A 13,231-nucleotide genomic window follows, 5' to 3' on the forward strand; every position below is an offset into this window, starting at 1 on the left:
CGCCACCGCCCCGCCGCCGCCGCCGCCGTGCGACTCAGTACGCTCCGCGCGCAGGACAGGGGCAACTTTCTTCTCCGATTCAACTCGGAGCGTGGGTCTTTCTCGCCCACCACCCCTCCTCTCCATGCCCTCCCTTTCCACCTCTCTATTGCCTGCACCACCCCCAGGCAAAATATTGCTACTTCATGGCTCCAAAATCTGGTCCCTTTTGAATATATTATTTTCTTTGACTAAAAGGCACGAAGTCAAAAGTGATTTTGCGGTGGGGGGAAAAAAAGGAAAGGAAAAAAGTGTGAGCCTTCATACTGTTTTGGTACATTGCGATCTGACCATTAATCACTTGCATGAAGTTGTATGCTTCATATAAAATGTTTATTCACCACTCCCTTAAAAAAAAAAAAAACCTGCTACCACTTCTTGCCTTCATTTTGCAGGAGATAACGGTTTAATCGGAATACTTTCTGGAAGGCTAAAAAGTATCAATAGATATTCCTCCCCTCTGTAGAGTCTGGATTTATTTCCCACATGACATCTCTTCATATTGCAATATCTAACAGTAAAAATACTGGTTATTTGATCTCAGAAGACTCTTAAATGCATATTTTATGCTGAAATGGTCTGTTTAGGATTTAGGCCTAGCATTAATAATGGATAGCAGTTGCTTTTAGTTATTGTAAAAGTTTTTATTTTTTATTTTTCCCTAACAAACTTCCAAAGTTCCTATTTTAGTAACTTGTGGAAGTATGGAGTGAAACTTTTCAACCACTCTGGCAAAGTTCACAATTGCATATGGATAAGATGCAAAGTGTAAGATAATTTGAATAAGTTGCAAGGACCACAGTGAAAATGCTGAGATTCAAAGACTGAAGTTCTAGCTGGCAAAAGTTTGCAACACATAGAACTTGTAGATAATACCAGTGTGCTGCAATAGTAGGATACATTAGCGTCTTCTCAAGTGAGCTTTCAAAATTAAATTTATATTTTGAGATGGTGCACATAGGATACCTGTGTATCTATGTAGGCCCAAGGTATAGTTAGTTATTTAACAAAGTTGGATTTTCTTGGCTTATGAGCTATTATCACATTAAGAAAGTTGGTTTTTTTTTTCTTTAAACATATTTGGCAGTGTGATTGATACATTCACTAGGCCTTCTTCTGGAAGCACCACTAAGAGAAACGCTTACTTAGTATATCAGTTTGTGAAGAAAATATATACTAAATAGCAAATGAAGGCCATATATTTTATGATTTCTTCTTTTAAAAATTGATTTACAATTTATTTAACCTGATGGAATATTTATAGAGCTTTAGAGCCAATTTTTAAAAAGAAAAACTCAGGTAGCTTATTGGTCTCTAAAGAAAGTCCAGTAAGCACAGGGATAAAAGTACCCTCAATGAAAGATTAAACTCCATATACGTGTATGCAATTTTTAAAAACTTTATCAGAAAAATACCAGACATCTTATTTTAATATACAGGCATATCATAAGCAAACCATGTACCTGGCCACAGCATGGTAACACAGTAGAAATTTATAGGTGAACATTTGAGAAGCAATCCCAGAAATGCCAGCATTCAGTGGTTCTTAAACTTGGCTTACTTAGAAACTGATCAACGTTTAAGGTGCTGATTGAAAGTCATATCGCTTTGGAAACAGGTTTTCAGGTTTGTTTTTATTGGGGGCCGGTAACTTTCTCACTGAGTACATATGTAAAACATTCTTTGTTTTCTCTTGACTATTTTGAAATATTACATAACTTATGGCTATATGTGCAGTAACATTATTTGTAAAGGCATACTATTTTTAAAAAATCTAATGTATGCTATACCTGGACATTTCCTACAAGTGAATGATATTCTTTAGTTCTGATGTTCTGGAATATTTCTAATTGTGAGTTGAGAAAGATAACTAGCACTTTAATTGTGCATGTGTGTAAAGTTATACAAAATATTGTGCACTTTTATTGGCACATTCTTGAAACCTTTGGGGAGTAATAAGTTATAAAAACTTTTGATGCAAAAATGGGGACTTAGATTATTCTTAATGTTTAGTTGACATAGTTGACCTTATTTGGTTGGCAGGTAAACAAAATCCTCTTGAACACGAATGAACGCAGTTCTCCGTTCTCCGAGAAACATGTTGGGAGTATCTTTGAGCACTTAAATGCCATATTAGAATGCTTATTTAAAATGTTTATTATTAATAAAGCTTTCTAATAAGATAATGTTTTAGCATAAATATGAATTGTTTGGAACTATGCTATTCTTCGCATTATAAAATAGGGCTGAGACTTTAAAATAAAATCCTCCTTTTGGTGAAAGCTCGCTTTGTAGTTAAGGTAGGCTCCAGGAGTTCTTTGCATAATGCCATACAGCCTTGGTCCCTAGTATGTCCTATGTATATAATAAAATCAGTCAATGTGAAGGACCATTTCAAACTCCAAATTTATGTATTTTAGAGCATTTCAAGGATGAGCTCAGAATTTAGTAATGTTTAAATGCTTTGTGGTGTGGCATGTATCTTAGTAGATAAACTGTGACTTGAAAATTGCCCCCCCCCCATTTCTCTCTTCTATAGTATGGCAGTAAGAAAGATTTTTCAAACATCAGAAATTGAAAAATGCTAAGGGTTTTTGGTAAAGGATAATATAATTCTTCTTTTTTTTTTCTGTTCCCTCTTCACTTAAAGAAGGCTCACATGTTATAAAAGCTGACTTCTTGGATGCTTTTATTGAAAAAGAGCAGTTTTCAAAGTTAAACTTGAAATACAGAGCCTGAAATTTATTCAGAGAGGAAAAAAAGAAATGTCATTTATTGAAATGATTTAGTATGTATTTTATTAATATATACTTTTCAAAACAATAATCTGTAGTTTAGATAATTTATTATATTTTAAAAGACTTCATTGTTAAAATATTTTACCAGTTTTAACCACTCAGTTTACATTTGAACATCTAAAAATTTAATAATTTTTAATAGTAGTAGTATTTTGGACACTGCAGTTAATTCTGTCTCCAAAGTATATATTTAGATGGATATTACGAACTGAAAAAGAATGCATTTTATAATATTTGTCTGTCCTACACTCTTTAAAAAAGTCATCAAGTATCTCTTTGATTTTCTTATTCTCTTTTATTTGAAAGTAAATAATTTATCTTTTTGGGGGGTTGTGCGGCAGAGAAAAGTTATGTAAGATTAGTGTGGGTTGGTTAATCAAAAGTTAGATGTACTGAGAAAGCTTTGTGGAGGTTACTGTTTAATTTTTCTTTAATTTTATTTTTATATTTACTAAGAAAATGTCAAGTAAAAGAATCAAACATCTTCAGTAAAACAGTAAGAAAAATTTAAATATTTTAAATTCCATTTTTATTTTCAAATTACTTGAATTTTAAGAGGCAACAATGACAGTTTTCCTGGAGTCTCATAAACATTGAATATATCAGGTTCTCCTTTTTCCTGTGAGGAAAAGCCTGAAATATTATTTTCAAAAGTTAAATAATTACTTTGTTTTTTAAGGGATGATCATTACTGAAGGCATTTCACAATAATATCAGTAAATTAAATGTATTTAGTTGCAACACTGTTGTCACAGTGACACATTCTGTTTACTATCTGGAATGTACGCTTTTCTTTGTCCCACCCCCTTTTTGTTTCATTCCCATACTATCAGAAATTATGTCTTGGACATAGATCTTTTATTTTAGTCTGATGAATATCAGATTCATCTCTTCTTTTGTATGTGGTCCTCTGACATATTTTTCTTAAGTTTTTGACTAAAAATATTTACGTACAACTGGAATCCTTAAAAAGGAATTCAGATGTTACCAAAATGACTAAGACACAGATCAGAGTCTACATACAGTGTTTTTAGAGGGAAAGTCTTTATTTTCATTGATTGCGGAGACGATTTCTGCTCCTAGACTTCCATAAACATTGACTGGCATCTAAATGTTTAGGATTTGCCAATCTGGCGGCTGAACCCTGGCTGTACTACAAGTAGTGAGGTCAAGGCTGGAGCAAAATTAGATATGCCTTCCTTGAAATAGGGTTAGGATTATATATTGTTATAAGCATTTCGATAAACTTTACTTACTAGCTAAAGGATTTGCAATGACGACTGGACCATAGAACCTGGGATGCTTGGGTGACTATACCAAAACATTTTTTAATTTTTAGCAATTTTCACCTTTGAGGTTGTGAGAAATAATACCGGTCGCTTTCTTTTTTCCCTCTTGGACTTCCCGTAGGGATTCTATATACGATTTTGGTAATTTAATCCTTGCATCAAATTTCAAGTGAAATAAAGATTTTTTTTTTTTGATGGTGACCATCTGAAAAAAAAAAGTTGTTTCTTTTTGTTTTCCGTGTAGTCATACTTTTGTTTATATTCATTTCCCTAGGATGAATTCCATCCTTTCATCGAAGCCCTTCTGCCCCACGTCCGAGCCTTCGCCTACACATGGTTCAACCTGCAGGCCCGAAAACGAAAATACTTCAAAAAACATGAAAAGCGTATGTCAAAAGAAGAAGAGAGAGCCGTGAAGGACGAGTTGCTAAGTGAAAAACCAGAGGTCAAGCAGAAGTGGGCATCTCGACTTCTGGCCAAGTTACGGAAAGATATCCGACCTGAGTACCGAGAGGATTTTGTGCTTACAGTTACAGGGAAAAAGCCTCCATGCTGTGTTCTTTCCAACCCAGACCAGAAAGGCAAGATGCGAAGAATTGACTGCCTCCGCCAGGCAGATAAAGTCTGGAGGTTGGACCTGGTTATGGTGATTTTATTTAAAGGTATTCCGCTCGAAAGTACTGATGGCGAGCGCCTTGTAAAGTCCCCGCAGTGCTCCAATCCAGGGCTCTGTGTCCAGCCCCATCACATAGGGGTTTCTGTTAAGGAACTCGATTTATATTTGGCATACTTTGTGCATGCAGCAGGTAAGTGCGATGGTGAGAAGTCCTTCCACTTTCTCTTGTGTGTGTTTCTTTCCTGATGACCCCTGTACGTGCCTGTGCACATGCACAGCGTGGTTTCAAAGGTGGGCCCAAGTCAGAACGGCCCCGGTGTCTGGGGTGCCACCTTCATGCAGATGGAAAAGCATAGCTTTGAGAGAATTCGCACTAAGTTGAGTTCTTTTGGCAAGTGGTGTTATCAAAGGTGTCGGGTAGTCAGTTATGCGATATGTTTAAATCACAATTTTTGATGATGGGCAGAGAAGCCTCATAAAAACTCTTGTAATAAAGGGTGTATTTTACCTGGCAAGCTGATCTAGTTAAAAAGCATGTGGTTTGGTAGTGAGGCAATATTTTTAGTGGCTTTTCTTCTGGGAATGTTTTTAACCTACGGGGGCCTCTTGAACACCTTGCTAATTAAGATGAGGTTGGAGGTGAGATTATTGTTATTAAATTGCTGATCATTTATGAGGGAAAAAGATTTACATTAATATGCAGACTTAGTAGCTTTGTATTTAGGAACGTTTCGTGTTGTCTCAGATAGCTAAGGGAAGAAGCAAACCAACTCTTTTAAGTAATTGATGGAGAGGTTAACCTTAAAAGTAACCAACCCGTATAGTGCATGAGTGCATTGAGAAATCCATGTTGATAATTGGTTTAGTGAGTTGCTTTGATTTATAATAAAAGTATTTATTGTTTCAGGGCTGTTTCCAGGGCATGTTTTACCTATGCATATCACAGCAGTTAGAGTAGCATTGAGGATAAAACTATTGAGGACTGGATAAAATAATGCATTTTTACTTTGTTCCTTTCATCTTGTTTTAGACAAAAGGCTCATTGTGTTATGTGAAAGCTCAGATCTTGTGTAACTTGTTGACTTTTTATATGTACATATCGGTCGTGGTAGATCACCTTCATGGCAGTTACTTGAGCCTGATGGAAGAAAGAAGGTTGTGGAATCCTACCAGTAGATTGTTTTGGGGTTCATATAATTACATATTTTTTTCACAAAGGAGAGAGAAGATACTATCTGTAAAACCAACACTGTACTGTTTTGCAAAACATTTTTAATTATCAGGATGCAAGCTATATTTTAAAGAAATGAGCTGAAATCCTATTCTCTATTATTTTTCTCAGTATATGTTTTAGAAAGAGAACTTTTGTTATCCATCTTTCCTTACATAAGAAACTGGAGAAATTAACTTTGCAAGCATGTCTCATCATCATTTGCATTCTGTTGGTAGGGGACAGATAAGTATTTTAGAGGATGTGATCTGTAAGTGTTTAAAATGTTTGGGTTTCTGAAAATGTTTATATGTAATTATAAGAAGTGCCTGTTGCTTCAGCCAGTTTTGGGTGGCGGTAATGAAAAGGCACACCTCTCAAATGACCTTTACACAGGAAAAGTAGTCCTTTCTTAACCCCTTTACCATCCCATTGTTGTTACTTTGTTTTGTGTTTTGAAAAAGCCAAGTTAAATTTTTTAAAAATTTATTTGCATATATAAGTGGAGATTCTCATAAGGAAAGGCAAGGTGCAAAGAAAAAATGGGTGTTCTAAGTGCTGTCAGGGAACATTTTATAAAATGTATTTAATCTTTTTAATATTTCGGAAGTATTTTATAAATTAAGTCATGCTCTAATTGAAAATTGAGGGTGCCAACAGGTGATGCGCATCATGGTATGTTTTGTGCTTCCTTAAAGGTGCCATCAGAATGAAATACCGGTTATGCTTTTATTGGTGTGAGCAGTATCCATTCTAAGTTCTAGATGTAAACATCTCCTTTAGATTTAAGAGATGCGACCTCTCTAGCTATTGTCATGACATGCATTCTCTTTTGTTGTTGATGCTGTTACCGGTGCTGTCGCTCCAAGTCCTTGAGCTAACAGTTGCTGGTTGTTTCAATACTTAAAGGGTGAGGTTGGTAAAATGATGTGTCGACCGTTGCTTAGGAGAGTTAGCATCCTTATTGCTTATGAAAGATTTATTGGCAGCAACATGGATCAGACTACCTTTCGGTTTGGTTTTCCTGATGTATCCCAGAATCCCTTGTCAGGCCTGAACGCCAGCCAAGTGCCAGGCCATTGGTTTTGCCGGAGCAGAGCGCGGTAATGGCTGCTTCTCTGTACGCGCCGCAGGATGATTGCAAAAGGAAATATTAGGGGCCTTTTGTCTGAAAATATTTCAGATTTGATTTAAGAGATTTAGAGACCTGTTATTTGTGGAAGGGAGGCTGCCAATACAAATACGAGGTAGGCCGGTCAACTTACATACTACTGCTTTGACAAGCATCTGTTATAATACTGAAGATTTGTAAACACTAAACAATGTTTTTACCTCCTTAAAAGTTTTGAGAACTTGCCAGTATTGGCAGGAGGCAGAGACTCTGAAACGTGCTCCAAGAAACATGCCAAAATCATTGTGGCCTTTTCACCTACAGCCCGCTCCCCCCACCTCTCTCTTTCTTTAAAGTGTCCTATATTGTTTTCTCCCCCAAAGTCTCCTTTTTTCCCCCATAGCTGGCCACAGAAGGGAGGTGTTTTTTTTTTTTCTTCCAAAAAATGTGTACAATTATTGCTTTATTTCTCAGCCTCTTCTTTGGTAGGAAGTTGAAATCTTGGAACACACATGTAAATGCTGGAAACTAATGCAGAATCAATCTTTTTTTTTTTTTTTTTAAAGCAGAGCAGATTTAGCCTGAGACTTATTGAGATGCTAAAATACAATACATAAATTACATTCCAAATTTTTCCTGTAAATCCAGGGCTATTCGAACTGTGTGAATTTTGTGGCCGATAAACAGTAACAAGGATAATGAAATCAGAGTGATTCCAAAGGTCTGAGAATTTCATCTCGTTAAAAGTATAAAAGAGCATATTCATTTTAGTTTGGTCTCTATTTGAGTTGTCCTTCCCCTGTATCATATGGCAACTTGGAGATATTATGGTATTGTGGCAAATGGTATTCTTTGTGGGCATGTAACAGTAAAGCTAATTTATGGCCAGTCTTTACCAGATGATCTGTATCAGAATCTACAATATACCCGGCACGTGGCAAGGTCACAATTTAAGTTGTTAAGGTCATAACCTTAGCCACCAGGCATTTGACCTTTTAGATAAAGTTAACCTTTGTTCATTAGTAGGCACTCAACCGAGAACTTTCTGGAGAGTTTTTTGTTGTTGTTGTTTTTTTTTCTTTTTTTTAAACTGCTTCTGTATAACTTCTGGTAATGTAAACAGATTCTAGGGAGCTTTTCAGCTGAGTTAGTTAAATTTTGTAAGAAGTTAGATTTTTAAGAACGCATCTCTTGCATTAGAGGTAAGTTGTTGTATCTAGACCACGGAATGACAGTGTTACACGTTATTTTTCATACTTATTACCTGCTTTTTTTTAGCGGGCGGGGGGAGTAGAATGAAAGCTCTGAGGCAGCTGCTTGGAGGTGTTTAAAAATAAAAATTAAACAAATAAAATTATGTTTAATTCAGTTTGGCCTGTGCTAGTTTGTAAGTTGGGCCCAAGTGCTAAATCACAATGAGCATCCTCACTTTTTGCATATGAGGAATTTTCTGAGATTGGAAGTGTTTTTAGTGGTCTTAAAATTTACTTTGAAAGATAAATAAATGACCAAAATTTCCCAGCTAATTGCTGTCATTGTTAATTAACCAGTGACAGAGAAAATTGAATTTGTCCTACTGGTAGCACGAGTACTTGGTTAGTTTTAAGGTATAAGTGAACATTTTTTGCATGGTGATGTTTTAGTACAATAGTTACTGATTGCTTTCATGCTGCCCCTGTTACTACCTTTACTTAGCTTTGCTTGGACTAGGGTTAGCAATGGTCTTGTCACTAACTGAAAGAGCTGTTGCCATGTCTCGGAATTCTGGTACCTGTCCTGTAAACCTGTACTGCAGTATTACTGATGACCGTATCACCTGTACCATATTATTCACCTTATTATGCTAGCGTGAATGCTCATTTTAAATTATTTATATTACTGTGAGTTTTGCTCTGATATGCCACGTATTATTCCGTTTCAACAGAGAGAGAGAGAGAGAGAGAGAGAGAGAGAGAGAGAGACTCCCTATTTAGGTGCATTTTAGTTTTATTTTGGCTTTGTGATTGCCATTCCTTCATAGAGTAATAGAGAAAGCCGTGATATGCAGTTGGACCAGATGGTCATGTTGACAGGTTGAGAATTCACTTCCTACTGCTTCAGAACAGGTGTAAGATTAGGAGTGTCTGTGTATGAGCGTATGTGTGCATCGTGTGCATGTGTGTGCACATCCAGGCTGCACACAGAGTGTTGTTTAGAGCAATGGAAATGATTTTTTTCTTTTTATTTTTTTTAAATAAAGCTGGTATTTTAAATACAGTGTAGCTATATGCATAAGGTTATCAATACATAGAGAGTAATTATTGTAACAATTTTTTAAAGTAAATGTTAGACTGTTAGAGTTTATAATTTTATGTCAAATTAATTACAACAATTTCTTTATTTTTAGATAACTTAACCACATTAGTTTATGGCTGTATTGCATATCTCAACTACATTCCATATATTCTGTTAGCAGGTATATGTGTATGTTTATGTTCAAGTCTAGGACTAGACATTATGTAATTAAACTTCTTCAGTGCCTTAAAAAACACCCTGGTTGGAAGCTGTGCAGTTAGTTTCTGTGATTTGTAATCATAAACTGTGTTTGGAAAAAGAACAAATAAGACTAATATACATTTAAAATTAATAGAGTAAGTACCACCCTACCTCAAATTCTAACTCTAACCTAACACTAAACTTGTGATAGATTTTTGTGGCTTACTGATCTACTGTAAATAATTGGTATATGCACACGATTTTAGAAAACTTCATTTTTCTTTATATTTGTCTTTCAAGTCTTCAAAGGAGAGAGCACTAACAATCGACAAACTTGAGATAAATATGGCTTTTATCTCCTGGAGTGTTTTCTGTGTAACTTGAGGATAGTAAAAATATCTGTTATCTAGAATTTAGTAACAGTATCCTTTATGTAGAATGAAGGGAAAAGATGGACATTCAGAGGCAGAGAATGAATAGGAATAAGGAGGAAGAGTGGTTTTGGTGTAAACCTGTAACAGAGGAGGTCAGTTCATTTATGGCTAAGAGGTTCGAGTGTTGGTAAGAAATTTCTCAATGCTGCTGGCTTGGATTTGCCTTGTCTTTTTTTCTACCCAGTGATGAATAGCATTAATTTAAACCTATTTAGGGCTAGTGTGGGAGAAACCACAGCCTTTGTTGTGGTCACTGCTGTACACAGTAGGACTGGTGTTTCACTTAGTTAAGGCCTCAAGCTGCTTCCAGAAGACGCAGAACAGCCTGTCGGCTTTTAAAAACTTGCACAGAAGCAACAACAATTCTAATTGCTCACAAATGTTAATATAGATTATTGAAAACAATTCTGAGGGTTAGAATAGGAGAAAAAAAACACATCAAATACAGATTGAATGCAGTGAATGTGCTAACCATTGTTTTATGACCATTTCAGCAACAATTTCTCCATGGTTATTTAGAGTTTAGATCTTGCTTTTCAATATATTATAAATTGTAAATCATTGGGAGCTGGGGTAAGGGGGAGGAAGAAGTCAGGTGGAGGAGGAAGAGAATGAATGAACTGGCATGCTTTGTTAAGAGAAACATAAAACCGTGAACTTAATCGCAAATGGAGATGCTCTAAAAAGTGTTTTGGTTTAAGTAATGACTGTAAGAGGATCCCAAGCAACAAGATATCGAGAATTTTATAATCAATCTCCCCACATTTTTTTTTTGCATAGTTTCTTTTAGACTAAGAGACTATTAGTGGCTTTTGGAGTTTCTGTGCAAATTTTTAGAAAGAAAAGTTTCACAATTTTTTTTTTTAAGTATTTAGGGGTCCAGTTAGGGACACTTGTGGCACACATACACTTGTAAAGGAGCTATTGAGATGTTTATTATTATTACCATTTTACCTTTGAAGGTGACAATAGACTGTTGTCTATTTTTTGGCTGTCAGTCACTAAGGCAACTGTAAGATACAAATTACTGATCCAAACTTTAGTGTCCCTAAACTTAGGGACTTTTTTATAGCTGCTGCAAAGACAGAAATGACTCCCTCCCCCCACCGGATTTTCCCCAAATATTAGAAAACAATGTTGTGTGTTTTGTTATGATAACTCCACAGTGTAAAAGTATATTTTATCTAATGGAATTTGTCCTCCCATTTTAGTGAAATAAACATGGCTTATGAGGCAAAGAAATAAATCCACAAATGACAAATTGCAGCAGCTTCATGGCAGAGATCTTTTTGCTGTTCTGTTTGTAAAGAAGCTAAATAAGATTAAGCTAAACAAGATAAAACCGAAGGAAAGAAGTTCATTTGTGTTATGTATTTTGGCAAGTGTTGGTCTTCTTTGACATGTAATATATTGCTCATCCCAAACCTAGAAATGATAAGGGTGGTCATAATAACTGGAGATTGAAGTGGAACAGCTTAATCTTCTTTGCAAACTTTAAACTTATTGCTCTTTGTGTCTTTTGCATACCTTCCTAGTGATAGATATTTTGGGCCTTGAATAACTGAGAGATGGATGGAAGGAAGGGAGGAAGGAAGACAACTTTTATTGAATGTCTCTTTTATGACAAGCACTGTACTAAGTTTTGCCCTATGCTGTAGCTTTTTTTTTTCTTTCTTCTTCTTTTTTAAAAACTTCATAGCAATATTGTGAATACATAATACATTCTCCATTTGTACTGATGAAAATAAAGTCTCAGAGTGGCCAAGTTAGAGCAAAATTAAATTCAGACTTGCTGATTCCAAGTTAATTTGCTTTTAAAAATAAAATTCAAATCTGTTCTATAGCCTTCTCTCTATTTTGTTGTTTGGGGTTGGCTGTTATTTAAATGGTATTACACATCTACCTTGAATCCATAAAAAGTCAAAATCCAAACCTTTCCCACAGAGATAGTTTACTGCAGAGTTCAGGTCTAGCCACAGAATGAGGCTGCACTTGGTTAGAAGGAGAAATGGTTTTGGGCTTGTCAGTGTGGGGGTCAACAATCTGGAATGACTTGTTCTATTTTGTTTTTAGGAAGTTGAAGTTAGTGAATTCTATTTGACATTATGACACAGGTTTAAGATTAAAAACATTTTTTTGGTAAGATAAAGTTAGCTGAATTGGTTTAAATGCTTTGGGAAGCCATTGAGAATTAAAGCAAGCATTATTTTAAAAATCAGAGTCGCATGTAATATTTTACTAGGTAGATTTTTTTAAAACATTTTCGTATATGCATGAGATATATTAGTAACTTCCCATAATGATTAGATTTAAAAATTTAAAACTTACTCCATAAAGACCTTGTGGCCTTATGTACAATTATTTAAAAGAAAGCAAAAGTGGAGTATTTTTAGTTAAAAACAATTTTTAAAATTTAAAATAGAAAGGCGAAAAGTTTAAAATAGACACAAGCTTTATCTTAATGCCCTTAAATGACTTATTGATGGATTTTTTTAATGCCCTTGTATTCATTTTTTTAAACTTAGGCAAGATTAGTTCTTAATGACTTCAGTGCAAAAACTCAAAGTCTCATTCAACATGAATTTTCTATTGGTAAATAGAAAAGAAATGACCAGCAAAATAATTTTTGCTACATTGGTTCTACATATTAATTCTTTTAGGATTTTTTTTAAAGTATGCTGCTGAACTGGAACCTATAATGAATAAAAGAAAATGTAATTTTCTTTTTAAGAAATGCTAATAAGTCTTAATGTTAGGGTTGTTGATTATCAGTTATGCTGGAGGAGGAAAATTTAGGTTTGTGAATAAAAGTGAATAAATTGGAAACAAAAGGGGGTTAGAATTAAAAATTAGGATTCACAGTCATTGTTCTTTCCACCCCGTTCCATACTGCCTGCCTTATGATGTCTCTGGTATTTATGGTGGTCCCAAATCCTGTGAATTTCAGACATAAACAGTTTTCAGAGCATACATATTTGTACAAATATTTTAATAGCTATTTTTGAAGTACTCTATGGGTTAAAAAAGCGAGCTGAAATAAAAAATAATAAAACATTTAAAAAGTAAATACTATTCAAAATTTTGTATGTATGTCTGTGTAGCATCTGCCCTTGCCAGGCTGCTGTCTTTGTTGCTATGGTTTGGGTGATTTTACTTCCTTTTGTAATTTTGCCAGCCCATGATTGGGTAGTGCAGCATGTTCATGCTGTGGGGGACGACGTATCTGTGGTGAGTCATATAGCTTGATCTAAGTGGTAAG

General features: G+C 35.1%; 1 protein-coding gene across 11 annotated transcripts in view; it reads left to right on the forward strand.

Annotated features, from left to right (window-relative positions):
• Nucleotides 1-13,231, forward strand: part of LOC102755954 (nuclear factor 1 A-type-like) — a 144,752-nt gene that overhangs the window by 6,047 nt on the left and 125,474 nt on the right. For 10 of the 11 annotated variants that reach the window (XR_001514679.1, XR_001514681.1, XR_001514680.1 and 7 more), the window contains exon 2: nt 4,399-4,932. Coding sequence is in view for 7 of the 11 variants with exons in the window: in XM_015566981.1 (XP_015422467.1) it covers nt 4,399-4,932 (534 nt within the window). In the remaining 4 variants the exon portion in view is untranslated. The remainder of the gene's footprint in view (nt 1-4,398; nt 4,933-13,231) is intronic. The other variant, XM_015566979.1, reaches the window with a different exon arrangement.

The sequence above is a fragment of the Myotis davidii genome, unplaced genomic scaffold (assembly GCF_000327345.1).
Source record: "Myotis davidii unplaced genomic scaffold, ASM32734v1 scaffold79, whole genome shotgun sequence".
Taxonomy (NCBI): domain Eukaryota; kingdom Metazoa; phylum Chordata; class Mammalia; order Chiroptera; family Vespertilionidae; genus Myotis; species Myotis davidii.